This window comes from Cinclus cinclus, chromosome Z (genome assembly GCF_963662255.1).
Source record: "Cinclus cinclus chromosome Z, bCinCin1.1, whole genome shotgun sequence".
Taxonomy (NCBI): Eukaryota; Metazoa; Chordata; class Aves; order Passeriformes; family Cinclidae; genus Cinclus; species Cinclus cinclus.
The window spans coordinates 45,076,401-45,101,361 of record NC_085084.1 but is presented as its reverse complement, the minus strand read 5'-3'; the positions used below and the strand labels follow the sequence as shown (position 1 = coordinate 45,101,361).

Below are 24,961 nucleotides of genomic sequence, written 5' to 3'. Positions count from 1 at the left end.
AACAAGATCTTGAGTATTTTAGTCCACGCTATTGCTATTTTCATTTAAGAACATCAAAAAGTGGTCACTGTAGATAGATAAATTTCATTTTGATCCTTATTGCAGAGAAACAGACATATTTTGAAGAATCATCATGAGACAAAGAATTTCCAACAAAGATTTGACTTGCATTACCATGTTCTTCACCTTTTGCATAAAAACCTAATCACAGGAAGTTTTTTCAAGCACGATACGCAATTAATAGTATTAGATCATTATTGTATGATCTCAATTTGATTTGTTTTCTTTTTCAGAACAGAAAACAAAGTGTTGCTTCTTAATGCTTGATTGCAAAATGAGAGAGAAGTGTACAATTAGTTTTAATGGAACCCACTTGATCATTTTTTCAGGAAGCACTTATTTGTGATTATATCTGTATTTCAAGAAGACTGAAGTTTCTACCTTGATTGTGACTCTGTGGCTAAGTAAATCCACAATAAAAAATGTCTTTAAATGACATTTGTGTTATTATTTTTCACGTCCCATGATGACATTTTGATCCATGTTTTAGAAAACCCTGCAGTTTTAGAAAACGCTGTGGTGTTCCACGTACCTAAAATCTTGCCAAGTGTGAGAGACTTGATTGCATTGAATTCTGTGCCTGAAGACAGAATAAACTTGATTCTTTCATTCTGGTTAACCTATGGAATGATAGAGTGAGGAACAAAGTAGAATAATGGAAAAGATAGTCAATATTTTCAGAAAAGCAGGTAATAAATATCAAGGCTAAAAATAACAGGGTCTCAGGGAAGACTTTGTTATTTATAGCATAAAAACGCATCAGGAAATAGATTATCAGGTTCCTCAGATCACTGATTATAACATACTCTTAAGCATCCCACATAATAAGCATTTATTTATCTTATTAATTTGGCTGATTCCTTCTTTTTCACCTCTAAGATGAATAAAAATAGCAAACATTTAAAAATATGAAAACATCTCTTTTAATTTTAAAAAGGCACTCAGTATTTAACTTCATAAAGATGAAAAATAGTGCAAATACTTTGCCTCTAGGGTACCTCTAGAACAACTTAAAGTCAAGTACCCTTACAAACCCAAGTTCTACCCTCAAAATACTGAATTGTAACATACAGGTATTTTGATTTTAAGATAAAAAAAAATAAAAAAGACTTTTTGCATGTTACTATCAACAATTACCAAAATAAATGTTTCTATTTTATCAGGTAATTTCCACAAAAATAACAAAAATATTCTCTTTAATAGCTACACTCATTTGATGATGCAAAAAGAAACCAAAGGAAGTTTTAAGAATAGAATTGTCTTCTGGTTGGTAATATATTTGTACTGTAGTTTAAGGCATAATTTGGATTAAAAACATGAAAATGCAAGACCTGAAACAAACAACAGCAGTCATACACATTTACTAAATTTTGAAAATTTAACCATCAAACAATTAATTGCATTTTCCTTTAAAATTATGAGGTGATACCAACCTTTTGAAATAAACAAAATTAACATCAGAGATTGGCCGACATTGATTTTGACTTTGTATCATAAGAGTGTTAACTTTTCTTTGCTTACTTGAGACATTAAGGCACACTTTATTTGGGCGTATTTGCCTTGTTGCAAGAATTTACCTCATTTTGCTTGTCTAGTTTTTTATGATAATCCACTTTTTCCCCCCTCCCCAAAAGAATTACCTCTACAAAGAGTATTTCCTCCTCTCTATTAATCTTCACATGTTGTAGTTGTCCATCAGCCATGGTTTTGAAACTGATGCTGAAGACATCAGGATCTTCATGGCTGTCTAGCTTGTACCTAATCTGTAAACTTCCTGCAGGGATAAAGAGAGCAAAGGTGTAGTACACTACATACACTATAAGCAGTATAGATCATATACTGCTTCTCAGGGGTACTTCAAGGGTAAAACAAATGTTTGATTTGTTTAAGGATTGAGCCATCAGAAATGGATACAAGTGAGAATTTAAAGGAAACAGAATGAGCAATAGCAATTTTGGAAGTACAATATAGCAGCAAAAAGTAGTCATAAGCTGTCTCAATTTTGATTATTGAGCTAAAATGTGGTCAGAAATTTTATAATTACATTCAAAATTTAGCTAAGAAATAATCAGTCTGGTAGTTCTCAAAACTGTGACCTATAATTCTTGAATAATGGTTTCCCTGTCCAGTCCTGTAAAACTCTGACCATTTGAAAATGAAATAGAATGTTCTGTACTAACTCCTATCACTTTCCATTCCTTATGGTTAGCTCCCAGAATACCATCTGTAAACACAAATAATGACACAAAGACTCAGAAGAGAACACAGAGGAAGTGTAGTTTCCTGGTCAGAAATTCCTTCTCAGCTTCAGATGGACCACAACTTTCTACTCATGCTCCAGAAATCAAGGCCCATACCAGACTCAGGCCAAACATGAGCAAGACGTGTTCCATGTCACGTGATGAAGAGGGTAATACAGCTATTCTATATCCAAATTTGTGTCTAGGAAAGCACAGAACCTTCCTTGAGCACAGAACTATGACTTCAAAGAGACTTTGATAAACCTGAAGATTTAACTCAGTCTGTGGAGTTACTTTACTTAAAAAGAAAACAAACAAAAAAAAAACAAACAAAACCAAAACAACTTAGATGAAAGAATGGAAAATAATCCAACTAATAATTTATGTTCGGCTTAAATGAAACATCAATAATATTACATGTACTTTTACAGCTATGTGTATATGTATGTATTTCACAGGTATGTAAGTAGCTTATGAAATCAATTTAATGAAATTACTTCTGATTAATTTGGGAAGCGGATAATGCACTTTCAAAAGTATTTTATTTTGTTATTTATTTTGAGGATGGCAATTAATAGGTCTCATGAGTAGAACACAGGTCAGATAAATGTTAATTTTAATTTCCAAACTTTAAACCAAAAATTTCTAAAGGATTTTTAGAAAGAAACATTTCTGTCAATATGATAAAAAAAATAGTAGGGAAAGTTGAAAGTATGGTATATTTGTTTTTCGTGTGGAAAGAATTGCTTGATGCAGATGAAAAACAAACCATCTAAAGAAACATCAGTACAATATGTAGCTTGTGGTTCAGGTCTGGAAATCAGAGAGAATTAGAGATGACAGTCATGATGTTCATTAGCGTTTCCAGACATCCAATCTGAAAACTCACCATTCCTGGTGAGAATGACCGAGAGGTATTCCTTGTAGAAGGAGCTGATATAGAACAGTAAGCTTGGTGTCCGTGTTGTTCGAAAGGCAAATGTAATTGCTTCCCTGGTCAGTGTCATGTCAGCATAGAAAGAAGAAGCATGAGAACTGTAATTTTTAGCTAATGTGTAGTATTCTTGAAAGTTGTACGTCACAGAAGTGCCAGTCCAAAAATAGGCAGAGATCTCTGAAACAAAAAGTAAATAGATACATAAATATAATATAAAATGACACTAGAGATCTTTATTTTGTTTCGTTTTTTTGTTTGTTTGTTTTTTGTTTTGTTTTGTAGGTTGAGGTTTTTTCCCCCTTCTGCCACACCACACAAGAAAATAAAATGTATTCCACACTTTTTTGTTAGAGCTAAAAAGTAAATATAAATGAAACGAGCATTTAGAACTACAGAGAAATGTAAGACATGACCTGGTCTGGGGCAAAAGCTCATTTAGATGTGTATCTTATATATCTGTTTCATGAAGAAGTGCATTTTGTTCTAGGTTATTTTCTGTTGATCATCCTAGTCCTCAAGCACAATATATCCTGTCTTGTATGCATACTACTCCTACAAAGAAGTGGGTGCAGCAGTTTGAATCCTAACATACAAATTAGATTTGGCTTGAAACGCATATATGGTAGAAGAGACTGGTCAGGTGGGATTAAGAAAAGGAAAATAGAAACTATCTTATGGTCTTCTTAAGAAAGGAATCACTTATAGAGGGCTTCTGTAATTCTGTGATTTCTCATAGCTGTTGTCTACTAAATGCAATTATTTAGTGTTTTGGATCACACCTTTCACACTTAGGAGAAATTTCTTGAAGTTGCTGTAATCTGGCCGAGTATTAGACAAAAGCTGACTGCAAATTATTATTTAGGTCATCCCACACTTTTAGCAACAGAAGCTACTCTGTCAGAGGAGGAAAACATAATTCCTTATAGAATGGTATTAGATCTGAAGAGTTAGATATAGAAAGTCTTCACATGGGTCCCTCACTTTTGTGGTGCCAGTGATAACAGGGCAGATTTTTTGCTAATTTAGAGGAACACGAAGTTGTGGCATATAAGCTGCTTAGTACTTTGTAGAATGCATTTAATATGTGGAGGAAGCAAGATTTTTCCCAAATCTGAATGATATGCAAACACCAAAACTTCTAGATAAACTTTCATTTTTGAAATTCAGACTTGATGACTTGTGATTGTTTACCAGTATAACTTTACCTAAGAAGTACTTTTAAAAGACTTGGAAAATGGGTCCAGTTGTGTTTCCAAAGATCTTACTTTCTTCTTACAGCAAAAAGTAGATTTAAGTTTGTCTGCTTCTTGGTTTGTTTTCCAAACTCAGACTTAGTTTTGAGACTACTATTTGAAAGACAGAAATTCAAATGCTTTACCATAAAACATGTATTTCCTAGACTTACTATAGTATCAAAGAATCAAAAAAAAATACATGAAGATGTTGATCCTCTTAGGCAATGTGGTTCCTGCTTAAATGGTGTATATTTAAGTTATGTCCGAGAGAAAAGCGGTTAGTCAAATTTTCAGATATTGACTAAATACAGTGGAATATTTACCTACTTTATGTAAACCAAATATTTTGAAAGAATTTGAATATATTTTAAGGGGATGCGAAGATCTTGATCTGGACTGTATGGTCCTGCTTTCAATAACCAGTTAAAAGACATGCTTACCTTTCTTACAGAATGGACCAGCATAGGCTGAGAAAGTACAGTCACAGGAGAATCCACTGTACTTCTCTCTACATTTTCCACCATTGTGACACAGGTTACCATAGCTGCTACAATGTCCAGGACAGCCTGGTTCAACTCCTGGTGTTATCTTTGCTCTCTCTTCCAGATCAAGGGCCATTCCATTCAACCGTAATGAGCGAATGCATCCCAAAAATCCCTTCTGCCTGGATGCTGTTCCACCTGAAAATAAATTTATAGGAGTTTTAAAACTTTAAAATAATTAACATGTAAAACCATCTTTATAGTTTGCAGCCTATGAACAGTATATTATGACTTTTCCAGACACACATTTATTCATGTGAAAATATTTGTAAGTAGTTTTGAAAGAGGAGAGGAGAGGAGAGGAGAGGAGAGGAGAGGAGAGGAGAGGAGAGGAGAGGAGAGGAGAGGAGAGGAGAGGAGAGGAGAGGAGAGGAGAGGAGAGGAGAGGAGAGGAGAGGAGAGGAGAGGAGAGGAGAGGAGAGGAGAGGAGAGGAGAGGAGAGGAGAGGAGAGGAGAGGAGAGGAGAGGAGAGGAGAGGAGAGGAGAGGAGAGGAGAGGAGAGGAGAGGAGGATATTAGTTTCATTATTTCAGTATTCTAATGACTGATAAATTGACCTGTGTCTGTCTGTAAATCTTATGGTATGCATGATGATACCTGTATCATTATTTTTTTTTTCTGGAGAAACTGTCAGCTCATGGTTTGAACAGGTAAACTCTTTGCTCTGCTAAAAACTGGTGGGATGGCCAAGCTCAGAGAGTGGTAGTGAAGGGAATTATGCCAGCTGATGGCCAGTCACTGATTAGATTCCTCAGGGCTCCGTGTTGTAATTGTATTTCTGTCTAATATTTTTATCGGTGGTTTGGATGAGGGCACCTGCAGTAACTTTGGAGATGATACTATGCTGAATGGGAGTGTTGATCTGCTGAAGGGTAGGAAGGATCTGCTAGGAAATCTGGGCAGGCTGGATTGATGGGCTGAGGTGAGTTGTGCAAAGTTCAACAAATCAGAATTCTGGCAATCCTACACTTCGGTCAAAACAGGCTTGAAGAAGAGTAACTGGAAGCCTTTCTGCTGGAAAAGGATCAGGCATTGCTGGTGAGCAGCTGAATATGAGACAGCTGTACCCAGATGGCTAAGGCCAATGGCATCCTGGCCTGTATCAGCAATAGTGTGGCCAGCACAACCAGGGTGGTGATTGTCTCCCTGTGTGTGGCACTGGTGAGGACACACCTTGAGTACTGTGTTCAGTTCTGGGCCCCTCACTACAAGAAAGACATTGAGGTGCTGGAGCATGTCAGGAGACAGGGAATGGAGTGGGTAAAAAGATTAAGAGAGTAATTCATATGAGAAACAGCTGAGAGAACTGGGTTGTTTGGCCTGGGAAAAAGGAGGTTCATGGGTTATCACTCTCTACCACTTCTAGAAGGGAGCATTTTGTCAGCTGGGCTCTTTGCCTCTTCTCCCAGGCAAACAGTGACAGGACAAGAGGGCATAACCTCAAACTGTGTCAGGGTATATTCATGTTGGACATCAGGGAGAATTTCTACACTGAAAGGGTGATTAAGCATTGGAGTGAACTGCTCAGGGACATTGTGAAATCCTGACTCCTGTAAATGTTCAAGAAATAACTGAATGTGGCATTCAGCGCTGTGATTTAGCTGACAAGGCCATATTCATTCAAAAGCTGGGTGTGGTGAAGTTGGAGGTTTTTTCCAACCTTAATGATTCTAAGATATCCCTCAGCTGGGATCTATTCTGGTATAATTTGTCTCAGAAGCAACCTGTGTCTATTATTCAGTAATAGGAAGGTTAATGTCACTCTAGGCAGAGGAATGCCAATCAGATTATACTTGACTACCAAGCATCGGTGATAATTATACAGAGCAATCTATGAGAGTTCTTGATTCATTATCTTTTCACCGTTCCTTATTTTTGGGGCATTTCATGATAGCTAACATTTTATTCATTTGTGCTGCTTAGCAAGGCGGGCAACCTACATACCATCTCTCTTGTTCTTTGTTGCACAATTTACTCTGACGTTTCTTGTCCTTTGTTCTCTTTCAAAAAGTAAAACCGGAAAATATTCCACATTATGTGAGACTGTAGACTATAATTCTTATACATTTCCACTTCTCATTTGGAAAAATGCTTCCATTTCCATTTCTTCAGTTGAAAAGTTTGTATAATTCTTGGTGTTACATGGAATATCTTGACACAGTTATTGTTATTTTCAGTTATAATGGAACAAAACCACCTGGTGGTGGCAACTTCAGGTCATCTCTTAAAATGGCAAGAAATTGAAACTAGAGTAAGGTCCCTTTCAATCCTAAACACTATACAGGTCTTTGAGTCTATGTTTTTGTGGGCTAATTAGGCTTTAGTTATTCTGGTTTTGAAAAAACAGAGTGTATACAACTTCGTTACTTCTTCACAAGAAGTAAAGAGTGTTTTAGTCTGAAGAAATCACTGTTCCTGTGTTACTGACTGAGTGGTGGGTGACTAAGGAAGGTACTAGATTTCCAGGATGACACTCAAGCAAAGAGTGACTCAGCTAATGTCATTCTAAAGATATTCTGTATTTAATTTTTCTCTAGATCCTTTAATTAATCCCAGATATTCATGAATTTTTAGAATGAAAAATAACCCTCAGCACCAGATGCAAAACAAAGTCTGTTCTAGTGCAATTATTCACCTGAACATTATCTGAAGAAAATAAGTTAGACAACTTGCCTGTAGATAAGTCAAAACAGTTTTTATATTGTCTGCTCCATCAAAGAGATAGACAAGAGCATAGACTTTTACTTGAATATGCCAGATTATTTGACAAAAAAAAAAAATCACTCTACTGAGTGGCCAAAATGTCACCAGAAAATGCAACTGTCAATACAGAATAGCATTACATTTTTAGGAGAAGGATTAGAAAAATGAGAAATCAACTAATTATCTAAATAATTAGAAAAGCCTTAGATTTGATAGTGCCAAAACACCTATAGAATTACACCATTTCACTGATCTAATTTCAGGTATTCATATGATAGCAGTTACACAGCAAGTCAAGTCAGAGAACAGCAATACTATTTACTCTAGTAGAGTAAACAGAAATCTGGTCTTTCCATTAATAAATCTAGTGCATTACTGTGAATACAAACCATTCTCAGAACTTCTCCTAACTCCATGGTAACTAATACATTGGATATATCTTTTCTGTTATGTAATCCTTCTCCGTGCTTTTAATCAAAATATTAAATTCTTCAATGTTTGTTCTAGTCTCCATCTTGTTACCTTGTTACCTTTTGAGGCAAATTTTTATCAGAGAATGCAAGACTTCCTGCCTTATTTAATTTCTTTTCAGAAGCATTCATATTTTTGTAGCTACAGTTTAAAAACTTAAATGTATTCCTCCCCAACACAGAATGAGTTTCTCAGCGCAGACATAAAAAAAAAAAAAGAAATCTCTTTAAAAGTAAGCCCAGCTTTAAATGCTCTTATATTGTACAACATATATTTACACCACAAAGTTATAAATTCATAGCAAGACAATATTACATTAAGAACACTACTGCAGATATAGCACATAGCTCTATATATCTTTCTATAATAGCTAAATAAATACTAATTAACACTAATTATTTCTTACTCCATTTCTACTTTTTCAGCATTTTATCTAAATGCCTTAATGTCATGTTTCAGCCTGAGAACTTGTGGATAAAGAGACACAACAAAATATCCTTGGAATTATAGAAATGGGACAACTTCCTTTAGTAGATTACATCCTCTCAAAAAAAAGGTACAAATCTAGATCCTTGGATGGTCCTACAAACAAATCTCAAAAGAAGTAAACTTCATGGGAAATCCTGTCCTGGAGTAACTATTGGCAAAGGTGCTTTGAGATCTATAATCTCAAAATAATGCATATGTCCATAGTCACAAAGTATCTCATGTCATCATACAAAGTGTTTTCAAAAGATCTGGTTGCCAACACTTTTTCTCCCCCTCCTCACCCCAGAATTTTAATATTTTTATGATGATAATTAGGAATTATTCTGTGGAGCACCTACCTACAAAAAGCTGGCTGTTGAGCTGCAAACGAATATGTCCATCAGCTGGGGCACTGTGAGATCTTTGAGGAAGTTGATCTATTTGTAAGGAAGCCTCTTTGACATTTCGTTCAGCCTTCACATAATGCCACTGGTTGTCATTTAAGGAATTGCGCGATTGCACTATGACTTCACTAGGTCCATTTCCCACATCAAATGAAAAAACCACTTCAGATGGAGCTAGAAAGAGGATAGTAGTAACAGACGTTTAAATAACTTCGTAATTAATTGGGTCACAAAATAATTAATAGAAGAACAAGCAAGCCACTTTAAGGTTTAGCCTACTATTTAATGGGATAAGAGTGATTGTTTTAGAGGAAGAGTTTGCTTCAGGGCCCTGCAGCTCATTCTTCACACTCACTGACAGCAAGAGCAATGATTTATGCGGTGCATGGAAACCAATCAGTTTGTAGACCCCTGGAGAGCACAGTAGTCAAGAAATAGTGAAATGCGCTAGCTTTGCAATTTTTCGGTTTGGATGAAATTCATCTCTTGATTACATGCTAATTGATTGCAGTTGTTAACTATATTTAAATTATCACAACTATAATTCAACCAGCATACTCTACTGTCTATTAATGTTTGCTACTTATTCATACAGTCTCTACAAACATCAGAGGGAAGATTTTGATGTGGTTTATAAAATTATGATTTAAATTGAGTTCTTCTCTAAGCAACTTTCACATTACACAGTTCCATGGTTTGCCTAGAAAATCATAACTGAATATTTGCAGGTCAAAATAAAAAGATGAGGAATATGCCAGAAAACTGAAGATCTGAAAATTGTGAATATTAAAAATACAGTAGACATTTTAAAACATTTAAATCCACTTTGGCCAACCTTTAGACTGAGTAATTCCACACATTTGCAATCCCTTAAGCCTTAAATCTTGTTGCTATAAAGTATTTTTCTATAATAGTTGAACCTAAGACAGAAAAGTAAAATGGGAAATACATAAACCATCTCACTTACTAAATAAAATAAAGCATATTGTGTAGTCAATTTATAAATTGTATGCCTTTTGTAATAAATGACCTCCTCTGCTTAAAAATCAACATGTTTTCATAATAATAAGAAATAATTGATGTCTAAACATAGTTCCTCAGTAAAATAAATTAATTTTAGAATAAATTTCTTCTATTTAGAAAAAGCTGAGCAATCACTCTCCCTTTATAGAGGGATAAAAGTAAAAAAGAACAACTACACAGCAGGAGAACAAAAGCAACAGAAAGTCCATGTGACTGGCCAAAAAGAATTTCTACTGAATGTTACCTTCTGCAGAGGGGTTTTTGTAATCTTCTGAATACTGTTGGAGTTAAGCCTGAAAACACAAGTTCTGCTTTGAACTCACTGAACGGGCCTATTAAATAGCATATCAGAATGACAGATTTGATATACAATGTTACTGTTTAGATTTTAAAGCCAAGAAAACACATAATAAAGATTTTGAAATAGCCACTGAAATAATTATGTTAGTATCACTAAAAAATTAATATAATCTTGAAAAAGGGAAGCAATCCCTGAAGTTCCACATATGAAGGCTGAAATAACAAGAATGGGTGTATGGTCATCCATTGTAGTGTTTGAGGTCTAACCAGAATATATCAGAAAAAGTGAAAAATATAATCACTTAGCATTCTGTAATATTATAAGTATTTTTGCTAATAACAACAACAACAATACAATTTTGAAAGAAAACTTCAGTTTATCAGAACCACCAAGAAAATATGTCACAGGACATTGAAGGATGACGCTGGGTTCTAAAATTTGTTATCTTACAACAAAGGTCATAGGCACAGAGCACTTTGGTCATTTCTTAGGCAGCAGAAGAGAATGCATCTATAGGCGTCCTCTTCTGGCACAGAAATATTTTCTGGGTCCTACCTGCTTTGGCGTTACTTAAAAACTATCCAGGCAGTGCAGGAACTCTTGTAACCCTAGTGCATTCAAACACAGGCAGAGGACAGCTACAGACTGGCAAAGTGGGGTGGAAGACGTGGTTGATGGCAATTATGGAGAGTGGTCATTGGCTAGCTATGGCTAGAACAACTAAGAGAAAACACAGTTACAGAGAACCATCCAGAGTATTGAGTGTGAGCATTGTGTGCAGAGGCAGGAAGCAATTACCAACTAATATGCTACAGAATGCAAAATCCTAGCATTTTCCATAAAGGGAGCAGTTGAACTGCACTCATCCTGGTTGCAAATTTGGGCAAAGGCCACAAGTAGTTGCATATTGAACTTTTCTGATCTACTTCCAAAGCAACTGCAGAAGCCCAACCAAATCAATACACTATGGTGTTTCTAGCCCTATATTAAATTTCCGTTTGACTCTCTGGAAATAAGCCTTCAGTGAGCATTCAATATAAGACACCCAGACCTTTGGCTAGAACACGTAAGCTTTGGTCGTATAAGTATTTAGCAGAGTGTACTCTTCAAAGTTGAATTGGCTTTGTTGCTTTCAACCACTACTTCTGCAGGAAATCAGCAAATCAGTAAGAAGTTCGATAGGCATTTGTAACTTATTGCAAAACAAAAATAAAGGATCAAGAATCTTCTTTGAAACAAGTCTCTTCTTTTACTTAACCTCTGTTTTAAAATACAGTTAAGATGTACACAATATTTTTGTAACAATGTTCTAGGACATAAATACTGCAGTTTTTATAAATTCATAAAACCAACAGACCAGCTCTAAGTTTCACATTTCCTAATAAGTTTCTAGATCTGATCTTTTTTGTTAGAAGCTAGACTTCAATATCTAAGGATCACTACCCCATAAATAATATAATTAGATAGAAAGTTTGAAAGCAATCCATAAAATACTACAAAATATCAGTCTTCCCAAATACTGAATGTTAAATGTTAACGACATAGCTTTTAAACATTTTTTCACATCATCATCTTAAACAGTTACATGTGAAATGTACATTATTTTTATTTATTATTGCACAAGTACAAGACATTAATTTATTTGAAACTATTAAAGGAACATCATATGTAGGTTTGTAATTTACAATCACATTTATTATGTTGAGTTTTATATGGTGATGGAATCTAAATCATCTTTCACCATATCAAATGCTCAAGTTTTATGTGCTACACAATAATGAGATAACTTTACTTTTTTAGATGTGGAAATTACAGACCAATTCAGCCTTTTGCTTTTTCTCACACCTCCCTACTCATATAAAGTAATTTAAAACCCATAAGTATGCAGTGCTTTGTATGTTCATTAATGAATGGGACAAGTAACATGAGCCTGTCTTCATATTATTATTCTGAAGAAAAACAGTCTTCTGACAAATGTCTGAATAAATTCAGTTCTCAAAAGCATTCCTCTAATGCTTCCATGATTAACTGTTTATTTTGAAAATGGAAAACAATTTATCAGACAAGACTATCATCAATGTTCCTGGAAGCCTCCACTAAAATGTTGATCCAGTACATTTTCTGTATTGCACGATGCTGAGTTTACAAAGCTGCTGTCCTTTAAACTGTTCACAGAGCTTTAACATAAGGCAGATCATACTGCCAAAAAAACTGGCAAAAACAATGTTGAAAATAGAGCAGTTTTCAAATACAGCACTAGAGTTTGAGATTACGAAAAGCAAATTCATTAAACACAACAAAATATTCTGTAATTAAACTACCTACAGAAGGTGTTTTCCTGTTTTCTTCATTAACATAAGATGTTAACATGGACCAAAAAAACCCCAAGAAAGTAGAATGTTTTACTTTTTAATAAAAATATTTAAAGTTTCTATAATAATGTTTTGCAGTACAACACATATATTTATATGTACTCTTCTCCAGAAAATACTGGAGTCTCAGAACAAAATTGATTTGGAAAAAAATGAGGAACTGTCTAAACCCAAGGTAAATGTGTTCCAAAGAACTCTCAGAATCACCAGGCAAGCAGAAGATTTTCCAATTAATGTGGCATTTCAAATTAATTCAAAAGCCTAATGAAAAAAATGCTTTATCCTTTTAAATACTCTCCCTTTTAATAATGAGCTATGTAAGAATTGAGTGAACTAAGATAAAGGTTTCATTTTATGTTGGTCACTTTATGTCGGATTCAGTGGGATTCTCTCTTATGCAACAAAAAATTATTTCTGCTTGTAAGTCTAAGAATTTGTGTCTGCAGAAATAAAATGAAACAAAATAGAAAGAAAAAAGAAAAAAGAAGAAAGTAAAAAGAAAACAGAAAAATAGAAAAAGAAAAAAATGAGAATGTGTGACTTAAGATACTGTGCCAAAAAGATCTGAGTCATGCATAGTGACTGAGAGAATTTTCCAGCAGCCACATATAATGCCTGGTGTTAAAACCTGGAGGAAGAACATTTGGTGGCAGAGATGCCCTGAACACAAGAAGCAGAAACAGTCTCAGCAGTCAGGGGCTGATTGCTGTGCTCTTAGATTAAGAAACCTCTGGGGAAGAAAATTTCCTCCAATGGATGCTTGTTTAGTTTCAGTGTTGTGATTTCTTTCAATAGTGACAGAGATCTGTTAGTAGTAGAATTAATACAGAACAGCTTTTAAATACTCCCCCTTTAAATTAAATAAAATCCAACTTTTATAATGACAAAAGAAGGCAACAAAAACACTATCAGTCATGTTACTTACATTGTAACTCTATTCTTATGAAGTCTTGAATTCCCAAGTTCTCTAAAAACACTCCTGAGGAAGCAGTAGTTTTAAAGAAAAATGAGACATCTGCGCTGAGCTCTCCGTGGAAGGTGGGGAAATGCAGGTAGGATGTCTCTGTGTTGAAGGAAGCTGAATTCCAAAATGTTCCTGGTTAACAGAATGAAAGGATGATAGATACTGTGTTACCTAACATTTGTAGTGTTAACTTTTATAGCAATGAAAAGAGACTTGTTATCATTGTAGTCCAGTGAAATCTACCAGATATCTCAAAGAATATAGGACAAATATCCTTGCAATTACTGCAGAAAAAAATCAAAGAAATAAACTGCAAAACTTAATAAATTAGCATAGGCATTTTCCTTATTTATTTATTTATTTATTTATTTATTTATTTATTTTATTTACTTTTCAGATAGCATTCAATCATAATTTTCAAGATTTTGTTATTGATTATTAAAATGCTGATGCAAAATCTTTTAATATCACCTTCTTCTAATAAGGATATAATCTTCATTTCTGGCGTTCAACTAGAAGTACCTTGTTAATACTGCTGAATCCTTACAGATATATCAGTATTTCTTTACAATGTTATATTGCTTTCTAAACTAAATAAGGCATTCAATATTTTCTTATCTAATTGACAAAGTCCATTGCATATTCTCCTGATAATGTTGTGATCTTGGTCTAACAGTCATGCAAAATAATACAGTGTATATGGAGTCCTAGTTCACAGCCAGTGAAGTAAAATTAAAGTCCATTCCCTCATTCCAGCAGTTTTACCTTTTTAGGAAGGTTTTGGATCCCAAACCTACAAAATCCTAGAAAAACAGCATGACAGGATTTTCACACATATTCTGGCAACTGCTTATTGTGACTTTTGACACTCAGGAGTACTGCCAGCTATCACAAGCTGAAGCAGCCATCAGGACAACATTTACATGGTAAGGCAGCTGTGAACAGATGGCTGGGCTGGGAGGGGAATGCCTAGCTTTGCACCTCTCTCTCCTGTGCTGCCTTATGGGCTTCTCGAAGTTACCAACCTGTGAAAAGTGCCACCAGAAAAGCAGCAGCCTTACATACTGGCATCAGTTTTAAGCCCATATTCCTCAACTGTTTCAGGTCATGGCTCCCACAGAGCAATCTGCACAACAGTTGTGAATCAAGTGTATCACAGCTATTTAAAAATAATGGCTGGCTGTAACCACTAATTCAAGCACAATAGGAAGTTTAATACTGTAATTTATACAAAATTGGTATAACATTGCCAACAATTAGAAGACAATCAATAATGGCAGCAACAGACCAGTAAAGTAATGACACAATTAGCTTCAATGAAGCATTTGAATGATATTTGTAAATCAAAATGGAGTCCCTGGGGAGAGGGCAGGGACAGGAAGTTTTATTTTTTCTCTCTTAATTTACTGCATTTTCTTGTCTAACTGTTCTTCTTCTCAGCTCTGAGAACTGTGTGATTTATAAATGTAAAGATACTCTTTCAATAAGGAAGGTTAAATATAGGCTTAGGAAAAGTATTTTACAAAGTATCTTCTATTGCTGTAAATCATGCTGGGAGAAGAATTTCTTCATTTTAAGACATCTGTCTCACAGTCTCCCATTTAGTCTTCTGGAACTGCCAAACACCATTTAGTTAGGAAATCAATATTATTTAGCATTTTATCTAAGCAGTAAGACTGCAGTCTTCCTATGAGTAAAAATAAGGAAGATCATATTCTTGTAAATTATACATAAAGTATTTTTTATTGAAAAAATTAAATAAGCTTTTGGCATATATCAACTAGTCTGACCAACTTGAAACTGTAAAATAAAAAAGGGACTATAAGACAGATAGATTAGCCTTCTCAAAACAATCATGCAATTGCAATTTGTAGCACTCTACAAGTTCCTACTCAAGACTGAAATCAGTTCATCATTTGTATCAATTCCCTGTGACATCTCTAACAGTTGCATCTTCATTCTGTCAGCAGGGACACTTAGTGTTGAGGCAGAGACAATAAAGATCTTACCTTGCTAAACAGTAGATTTTGTACTTTGGGCCTTTTTTTTTTTTTTTTTTTTAACTGTAAGATCCATAGATAAAAGACCAAAAGGGAAAACTGTGATTATCTAGTCCAATGTCTGATATAACACAGACTATATAAATTCCCTGAATCAATTCTTGTCTGAAAAACATGATTTAGCCTAAGAAAAAAATTCAATTGATTGCAAGAAAACATGTCAATTTATGGAAAATTCACAAATGCTTTTACTGTCAGTTTGTGCATGCATATATATTCACACACAGTCTAGCTTCAAATCCCAAACATTAAATAATTATCTGGTTTTGTTTCCTGCTTTCAAGAACATTATTTAAAATTTCTTCCTCTAAGAAACTCCTTTTAAGTTTGACAGCCACCTCATATTATGCCCAAATTCAGCAATGAGATTTGAATGCTTTCACTAAAAAATGAACCTCAGCTTCTTTAATGCTATCCTTACAATCTCTTCATACACTGTAAAATTGTAATCACAGACTTGTATTAAACCACTTGATTATGGAGGAAGCTGCAAAGAGGACCAAAACATGTTGATTAGACTAAGGTTAGGACAAATATGAATTAATATTAATTTATAGAACACTGAATAAAAGGGAAGAGTTGAACACACAGTGCACAACTACTTCTGTTGTTGAAATCAAAAGATATGCCCTGATTTCTCTGGGTACTGAAGAGAGATGATACAGATTTTTTTTGCTAAATTAGACATTTACTCTGCTGCTTTAATGAAGCACTTATGACTGATGCATCCAAAGCTCACACTATTTAGTTTCTCTTTCTTCATTTAAATGTAAAACAGAGAACTCACATTGTATGGATTATCTGCTTGTATTTACATGCTTACACTGTCATTTTGCAATTGAATTTACTTTTTTTTTTTTAATTCAGCCAAGTAAATGACACTCCATTCAATACCTTACTAGAGCCTATCAGCCTCCTCACCAGTATTACCCTTATCTTTATTTAACATAAATTCATGCTAAACTATATATTATCTTTATAATGCATTATAGTATCTTTATATTAACTTTTATATAATATTATATACTATATAATATATTTATATTATTTTTAATGGAGATATATACAATGAATTTTATTCTGGGCCCAAGAATCAGTCTTAGGCTGACAGATTATGATCACCCATTTAATACAATAATTTTGGAACATTAGATATATTTCACTATTTTGGAATTTTTTTATATATACTGTTACTGGAAATTCGTAGAAATAAATGAGAATATGTCTACTCAGCTTTTGTAATGAACAGAAAAAGAACAAAAACATCCAGCATAGAAGGGTGAGTGTTTTAAAATCCATTCATACCAATTAACTCTATTAGAATTTATTAAATATCTAGCTTTTACTTCAATAACGACAAAAAAATGAAGATTACTCTTTCTTTTTTTCTTTTTTCATGAAGACCACAGAATTTCTATTAATGTACTGAAGACTTTGTTAATTTTCATATGCTTCAAAACCTTCCAGTTCATATATGTTAATGTTAATCTTAACTTTCATTACATTTAGATATGTTTTTCAATTTGATACCAGCAGTCCTATGATACAATTTATGAAACATATTTTAGAGCAGAAAATAGATTATAGAAACTAATCAGTACATCATTTTGAAGGTGACAGAAAAGTGTGGGTACTGCTCATGTGCGTGGTACTCTTACCAAATACTATTGATAATTTTTTTTTAAATGGCCATATTCTTCCACAATATCTTTAGTGGTTTCATTGTACTTGGCATCTTATAAATATAGTTAGGGAACTTTATCACAAATGCTGAAAAAATCAATAACATCTGAATCCAATTTTTTAAACTTTATAAAATCAACTATATTTCTATTTATATTGCTTTTGGTTTCTTTTTGTTTGTTTTTTTTTTTTTTTGTTTGTTTTTCTGTCTTACAGAAGGCTACTCTTTCCTGCCTTGCTCTAAAATGGCTTGGTTTTCTTATAGCTAACATACTTCATTGAAGAGATGACTCCTTAAAACCAAAAATAAAGAAGCCAAGTACAGTAATGGAATATTAAATAAAAGAGTGAAAATAAAAAATATGCAACAATGAATAGGCAACTTCTTCTGGACTGCATTCCATATACGACTTTTCAGAAGCACCCAAATAAGTAACTCTAACCTGGAAACTTAGTCAGTGGCGTGCATGGTTTATGACAATTCAATTCAACCAATTATTCATGGGGTTTTTTTGCTATGGGCATAAAGAATTTTCTTTTCCTCCCAAGTAACTGTCCTATAAGGAATGGATTATTGATGCAATAAAAATTTATGATCTTTTAGATTCAAGTCATTTAATGAAGTACTGAATGTATTATAAATACCAGTAAACCTTCTCCTCTATGTTTTTACACGGCATGCTAGTCAGTTATTCTGAAAAATTTAGGTACATAAGATGAAACAAAAATCTATTTAATAAATTGTACTTCCTGTGAAACACAATTGTATCATTTAGTTCTGGAGAGCAACAGAAGCAAAAATAAGCAATGATATCTCTGAAGAGTTCATATCACACTGAGTCCAAGAATATCTATTCTTCCCTGTTTGACAGCACTTCTGAAAAATGAGTATTTTCCACTAGACCTTCTTTTTTATCCAAAGATAAATGTCATTAAAAGTACATTTAATTAGACCCTCATGGGTGTCAAGATCAGGTTAGGAAGAGTCTTCTGCTTTCCTTCTCCATGTTCAAACTGCTGCTAGAAGCAGTGGCCTGACAAGAGAGTTTAAACTTTATCAGTTTTGTCTAGTGTGAAAATTAATATGTAGAACTCAGAAATTTCTGCAAGTCATAGCTCTTTACATTAACTGTAAAGATGAATAAAATTAAAGAAAATGTTCATTATAAAATCCACTGCTGATACATAATGACCATTCAAAATGAAAAATGTGCTAAGTCCTACACAGTATGTATTATAACATATAATATATGTGAGGAATTATATTAATATATTTTCATAGAGTCTACATATTATGTATAATACATATATAATCTATAATCATTATATATTATAATTACATAATATGTATTATATTAATATAATATATAAATAATATTAATATATGATTATATAACATATAATACATAACATCTAATGCATTTATATATATATATACAATAATTATATACACAAACACACACACACACACACATATATATATGTATGTATATGTATATATAATTTCCTGTGTAGGTTATATCATAGAATGAATTACATTGCAAAAGATCTCTGAGATCTTCAGGTGCAGGTTTAGACTGGACACGCCCTTATCAAGTAGACCATAGCACTGAGTGCCCCATTCGGTCCTTCCTTAAACACCTTCAGGGATGATGACTCCACAGCCTCCCTGAGCAGTTCACTCCAGTGCTTAACAACCCTTTATGTGAAGAAATTCCCCTGATGTCTGGCCTGAACATCCCCTGGTGCAGCTTGAGACTGTGTCCTCTTGTCCTATCACTGGCTGACTGGGAAAGAGGCTGACCCCCACCTCGCTACACACTCCTTTCAGGTAGCTGTAGAGAGAGAGATAAGGTTCACCCTGAGCCTCCTTTTCTCCAGGCTAAACATCCCCAGCTCCTTCAGAGTCTCCTCATGGAACTTACTCTCTAGGCCCTTCATCAACCTCATTGCCCTTCTGTGGACTTCATTACATATCATGCTATAAAATATTTATACAATAATTTTGTAATTTATATAAATAAATAAACATAACATGCCAAAAATATATAACTTGTATTTTGATGTTTTATTATGTACAGGAATAGTATTTGTGGTTTTCTTAACAAATTGCACTTTGGGTTTACATCAAAATCTCTGACTCAATTATTTTCCCTCAGAAATTTTGCTGTTTTCTCAAATTTTAGTTCTTACCTCTTTAAATACATGTTTGCTTATACTGTATTTATGATGTAAATGACAGGAAAAAGAAATCAATGTTCTTATTTCAAGGTTTTTGCTGTATTATGACCATGAACTGTTATATTCTGAAATCTTCACTGAGCTTATTTCTGTTCGAAATTGTTTCTTTTTGAAGTCAAATACTATAATTCTGTTTGACATTACAAGCATATTTCTATGACATTCAGACTGAGTTCCTGTGCTTGTTCTCATGATATTTTAGAACTCTCCATCACAGCTTGTCTAGAAATACTGTGATCATTCATCATCAGTGTGAAATATCGCAGCAATTCAATCACCCAGACTAAGCAAACATCAAATGAAGTCAGGGAGGTCAGTGAGTGTCAGAACTGTCTGTATGTTTTAGAAATTACTCTGAGGAAGCTAGTTGACTTCCATGTTTTAAGATCTGTCACATCTGAGGTCAGGTTATGTAATTAATAATAGTTGGGAACTTGGTGAGTAGTGGAATTCAAATTCTTCCCCAGTAATTAGAACTACACAAGCTCTAAGTGTTCCTGTTTCATTGCTGTCTTTGTCATTGGCTTCATTTCCTGTGGCCATAAGGGAGGTCTGCTCTATCACAGGCTGGTGAGCATGGCCAGTCAACTGAGGGAGGTGCTTACCCCCCTCTATTTGACATTTGTAAGAGAACACCTGCATTGGGGTTCCAATTTCCTTTCCCCTAGCAAAGGAAAACATTAATAAATAGGAGGAAGTATTGTGGAGGCCACCAGAATGTTCAGGTCTGGAGCACTTGTCCTGCCCTTCAGGCTGGAGGAATAAGGCTGCTTCAGTCTGGGGAAGGAAAAGGCTTTCTGGAGAACATTATAGCAGATTCCAAAACCTAAGGGGAAATTATCAAACAGACAGATATCAAATTATCAAATAGGTCTTTGCTATGGTGAAAGCACAAATAAAAGTAAAAAGGCTTAATAAAAGCAAAAAGAAATTCTCACAGAGGATATCCAAACAGCGGAAGAGGCTGCCCAGACAAGCAGTGCAGGCTCCATTCTTCAACACTTCAAACACCAGTTTGACAAAGCACTGAGAAAAGAGATCTCAACTCATGGCTAATCCTGATGTAAGCAGGACACCTCCTTAGGTCCTGTCACACTGAATGAAACCATAATACTATATCACATCCCCATGACATATAGGAGAAATGATGAGTTCACAATCAGATGTCAGACAAGTGAAGTGAAAGAACCCAATGGGATTTTTAAGTCTTATAAATTTTCATAAGAAAATTAGAATGCAGTGCTGAAACACACATCTGTTAAGAAGTCTTCCAGGCATAATTACCCTGACAAGACAGAGATGATACAAAAATAAATACATAGTAATGTGTATTTTTTAATCTATGTACTTTCCAGAGTGAGTTTAAAAGTATTAAGTCAGTACTTTGCTGGTATTTCTCTTATTCATATAAGCTGAAGAAAATTTGAAAACCAAACACAACAACATATGATGAAGGAGGAAAGTAATATAAAGAATAAAAATATATCTAAAGATGATATATTGTATATTAAATATTATAATTTTTATAGATAAAAGTAAGCTCATGGAAGCTATGAGGTAATATGATTCAAAGAAATTAATCTAATTGAATATTGTAATAACTTACTCAACTGTATATCAAATATGGCTCATCCAACTCTTCAGTTGAGTTCTGTGAGGCTGTTTATAGAATTTCTTCTCCTAATTCCTAATTTTTGATTACAAAAGCAGCAGATATTGAACTTTGTGTAATATGTTACTATGAACATAAGCCAGACAGGTTCTCTTTTCCATTGAATAGGGAAATCATTAAAAACAGAAGTATCATCACAAACCTTCAATAAGGTGTTAGTTTTGCATAAATTTACTATTCTGGTTACCATATATATATATATATATATATATATATATATATATATATATATATATATATACATCCAGAATGTAAACCTAGAAATAAATTTATAAAATTTAAATTCTTACAAGTAGTCGAAAATTTGCATGTAGATATTGTATACACTATTGTATACACTGAGTTACTCTCCCACAGTGTAGTTTTCCTAGCTGCATAGAAATTCAGGAGATAATATGTGCAATCTTTTGTAATGGACACACAGATAGCTAGTGAAGGATATGTCCTCAATACATGGCAACCAGCTATGAACTCCCCTTCATGTAATTAAATTGACTATGTATTCATGAATTCATAACTTAATTCTAGTTGGATAAACTAAAATATCTGTTTGAAAATTATTATAACATTTTTTTGTTCTCACTATCGATGTGTATCATGAAAAATGCATTTTGATGGTTTGCACTGGATGATGGTGGGTTTTATCCTTATTTCAAAAAGAACTGGATGAAGTTTTTGGAGAAGCCTATATTAGGCTTGTAACAAATAACATTTAAAAGTTATTGCAGACAAAATACATCACTGTTCAGCAAAATTCTTCAACAGTTACTTACTATCACCATGGCAAAGCAAAGGTCCCAGTCTGTAAGCGGCTTCTGAGTTTGGTCTGTCAGTATCTGTGATCACAATTTCAGTTACTGGTAGATGGTCCTTGTAGGAGAGGAAGCCAGTATCATTAGTCCTGAAAAGGTAAAATGAAAGCCACAGCTCTCCTAAATGTTTCAGAAAAATATTTCATTATCATTGGCACATTCCTGAGGAAAAGGAAAGAAACTTTAGAAAAAGTATGTATGCATATGTGTTTGTATGTGTGTGATACAAAAAACTGTGAATAGAAACACATGCTTTGGAGTTGATATTGGGCTCATGTGACAGGACTGAAAGAATTTAATTAGATGTGGGTAGTTTTATGGTTGTGCCGGTCCACACAAGCATGAGAAAAGTCCTCTTGAAGTAATGGGCACCTAACTGGCTGCCTAAATCAATTAATTTGCCCAAGTCAAATTTGCAAAAGAGTTTTATGTCTCTGAGGTGATACCATACCTGTAATTAACTCTGTCATGAATACGGAATATTTAATGGCTTAACAAAACTTTCAAGTAAGCCTACTTTTTTTTTGTCCCTCACCTTGACCACAGTTCAAAAAATCAAATAGAAATGTACAAAGTCATGGTCACTACAGGCAAAACAGTATATGCTACAAATATGGAAATTGCGGAAAAGAAAACATGTGATTTCACACTAAGAGCAAAAATCTAGTACTTGTAATATTAGACCTAATTCCTTGTTTAAAATCTTTGTTGACTTAGTGCCAGAACTGAAGTTTTAAAATTCATAAGCACCAGTTTTGGGCCTGAAATTCCTTTCCCTAAGCACATGGAAATGTTCAGTTGCTCAGAACTGTTCTGGAAAATTCAATCTGTCCATTCAATCCATTCATGGTTGAATCTTCCCTCTACAGGGCAAAGCAAATAGTACAGAATAAACAGCAGAACCTCAGAGAAGAGAAGTAATCTAGAGGCTCCACTGCTTAGAGATTTAAACATGAGACATACCTCAGGAAGAAATCCATGTTTTCACTGAGAATGTAATTTGGCTTAGCAACCTTGTATTTCAGTTCACAGTGCACTGGGACTAAGACAATAGGGAGACACTCCACCCTCATGCTGAATAAAATTAGCGACTTTTTTCTCCTCTCCCCTCTCCCTTTCCTACCATCCTCATCTTTCTCCTGCATACAATTTCTGCTTATCTCTTTTGGAGCACAGTGCAAACAAATGGACATTTTTTCAGTAAACTATTTTGCTTAAGTGAGGAAAAACCCTGTTTTTTAAAAAAATGTCAATTTTTCATGAGGTGAGATATTGCAGGTTTCTAATTTAGAACTCAAAGAAAATCCCTCAAAAACCCAGGAGTGTTTGCTTCAGTAAAATGATAATGCAAACAGAAGGAAATGAAATAGAAATTATCTTCTATGGAGACGATTTTCAATTTTTAACTTTTTAGGACCAGATTTTTAAAAAACATAGAGTAACAGTTCTAGAATTCTAGGAAGTTAAGGTTTTTTATTAGTCAAATAAGGAGTTTGGAGTTAAATCTATGTCTAATGTATGAGATAAAATAGATTTCACTATAAAAGTAGATGGTCAAAACCAGTGTTTCAAAACCACAGTGTGTAACTAGCACTCCAAGTTCAAAACGTATCTCAAACAAACATAGCTTCTACCCACTTCTTCCACCCAGTGAACAGTATCTAGTCAACTGATCCAAAACAGTAGTCTCTAAGAAACCAAATACAACATAAATCACAAGTCCCAAAATGAGTATACACATAACCACTGTAACACTGGAATCACTGGGAAGAATATCTACTTATAAGTGTGAAAAGTAGATGCAAACAGAAATATAAACCTGGATTCATTATACTTTCAATTTAATACACTTATAAACATCTCAGCAACTTACTGGAAGTGGATGTGCATGTGAAGACATGCACATAATTCTCTCATCTACTGTATTTACAAATATGCTACCATTATAAATTAACCTATATATGTGATCATGGATTGTATGAATGACAAAACTGAGCAAGGGTATTTTACATGTATGAGAAACTTTGCTCATTTTTTCTCAAAATGTATTCATCTTTCAACACTTATTTTCGTGTTAGAAATAAATATTGTTTTTTATTTTCATACAGCATAATAACAGGGAAATTCTTAGTGTTATGTGTGTTTCTTTATTCTCTTTATCAGAATAAATGTTGCAGATATCACCCTGTGAATTTTACTGCAATACCAAATTTTTTTCTCCAGAAATCATTGATGCTTCTGAAGAATTGTTCTTCAATTAACTCTTGTACTTTCATTTCTGTGTCTGCTGAATTTCCTGCTCATGTTGAGGGAATGAGCATTTTCCAACCCAACTCACTAGTCCCTCCTTTACAGGACGGGTGGATGTTCAGAAGGAAAGAACGGTGTATTGTTTGATTTTGCACACATCAAGTTGTTCCTAAGTATCTTCCTTACATTTTCCCACTCTCAAAAAAAATAGATATTGATACATTTTTTAAAATGCACATATTAATATACTCACTGAACTTAATTTATATAACTTAAATGTACTTCACAACTTTAAGACCATAAAGGTTTCTTCAACAGAAGAGATTTAATTTGCAAAGTCCCTCTGCTTTATCAAATCCTGTACTGCACTTGAGCTATTGTTGAGAAAGTTGTATCTAATCCAACTACATGAAAAGTCAGGTTCAGATCTGACATTGTAATAGGAACTTATCCATTATATTATTTATTTGAAAGTTATCGTAAATGACTCCAGAGAATTTTAGGCACAAATGAAGATGTACATC

General features: G+C 34.0%; 1 protein-coding gene across 1 annotated transcript in view; it reads right to left on the bottom strand.

The window, feature by feature from the left end:
- Positions 1 to 24,961, bottom strand: part of CNTNAP4 (contactin associated protein family member 4) — a 209,787-nt gene that overhangs the window by 10,690 nt on the left and 174,136 nt on the right. Inside the window, exons 15-21 of the mRNA XM_062513992.1 lie at positions 22,149 to 22,276; positions 13,681 to 13,851; positions 9,015 to 9,233; positions 4,913 to 5,152; positions 3,190 to 3,414; positions 1,701 to 1,834; positions 593 to 680 (exon numbers count right to left, since the gene is read on the bottom strand). Coding sequence (XP_062369976.1) covers positions 593 to 680; positions 1,701 to 1,834; positions 3,190 to 3,414; positions 4,913 to 5,152; positions 9,015 to 9,233; positions 13,681 to 13,851; positions 22,149 to 22,276 — 1,205 coding nt within the window. The remainder of the gene's footprint in view (positions 1 to 592; positions 681 to 1,700; positions 1,835 to 3,189; positions 3,415 to 4,912; positions 5,153 to 9,014; positions 9,234 to 13,680; positions 13,852 to 22,148; positions 22,277 to 24,961) is intronic.